Raw genomic sequence first — 1,098 nt, 5'->3', positions numbered from 1 at the left:
CGGTGGCGGGGCTGCGTGGCCAGCTGGCTCCTCGTCTCCGCTGTCCTCCAGGTCTTTCGTGTCCCCACGGCCAGGCTCCACTTTGATGCACTTGCCCTGGGTCTGGGGGGCCTCCTCCTCATCTGGGGGGGCAGCCGGCTTCCCTTGCACTGGGGGCGCTGGCTCTGGAAGAAGATTTGAAGGGCACCATGTGTGCGCGTGCCCAGCCCTCGGGCTAGCCGTCTGTGGAGTGATTGATTGGGTGGTTCCCCCAGAGGACGGACTCCTGGCATCCAGTGGAGAGCCCAGGGATGCTGCTGGGGACCCCCCAATGCACAGGGAGCCCCCAAGCAAAGGGTCTCCTGGTCCCCAACGCAGTGGAGCGGAGACTGAGAAACCCTGGCCTCGCCCAGGCTAACAGAATTTTCCTGGAACCAGGATGCACCGTGTCTGTGCCGTACAACGCCTGGGCCACTGGCCACCTATGGCTAAGATGCTCGAAGTGTGGCGAGTCTGACTGAACCTGAATTTTTGGTTTTCACATAAGCAGCAGCCCTCTGTGGCTAGTGGCTTCTGGACAGCCCAGGGGCCAGGGGTCGCCGGGAGCCTCCAGGGTCGGGTGGGAGCCTCACCTGCGGGTTCTGGCTCTGGGCTGGACGCGTCCTCGCGGGCCGCGCTGGCTGGAAGCTGGAAGGCGTCCAGGGGTGTGTGGCCGCCCTCCGCTTGGCTGAGAAGAGACAGGTGGGGTTGGGGCCAGGTTCCTGGGTGAGGTGGACTCCCTCTGTCCCCCCAGGTTGTGGGTGTGGACTCCCGGCCCCATCTGAGTGCAGAACAGCCCCGCCCCAGCGAGTATAGCGTCTCCACCCCAAAGCACGCAGGCCTCATGACTGGACCCCAGACTTCAGCTGGCTTGTAGCCCAGCTTGGCCCCACACCGGTGCGGCCCTGGATGTCACCCCGAGATGTCCCCCAGGCTCTTGCTGCTCAACTGGCGCCTGTGTCTTCCTTCCAAACTGCTGCCCCTCTGGGGCGGGGTCCAGGCCCAGCAAGGACAGAGGCGTGGCCACCTCGCCTCCCCTGCATGGCCTGGGGTTCCCCAGGACCTGCCCCAGCTTCCTCA

At 65.4% G+C, this 1,098-nt stretch overlaps 1 protein-coding gene across 1 annotated transcript in view; it reads right to left on the bottom strand.

Annotated features, from left to right (window-relative positions):
- NPAS1 (neuronal PAS domain protein 1) overlaps positions 1-1,098 on the bottom strand; it is a gene marked incomplete at its 3' end in the record, with an annotated part of 12,674 nt that continues 11,576 nt past the window's right edge. Inside the window, exons 7-8 of the mRNA XM_006772040.1 lie at positions 612-706; positions 1-164 (exon numbers count right to left, since the gene is read on the bottom strand). Of these exons, the coding sequence (XP_006772103.1) occupies positions 1-164; positions 612-706 (259 nt within the window). The remainder of the gene's footprint in view (positions 165-611; positions 707-1,098) is intronic.

Source organism: Myotis davidii, unplaced genomic scaffold, assembly GCF_000327345.1.
Source record: "Myotis davidii unplaced genomic scaffold, ASM32734v1 scaffold566, whole genome shotgun sequence".
Lineage (NCBI taxonomy): Eukaryota > Metazoa > Chordata > Mammalia > Chiroptera > Vespertilionidae > Myotis > Myotis davidii.
Note: the sequence above shows the minus strand (reverse complement) of the source record. Positions and strands in the feature narration are given on the sequence as shown.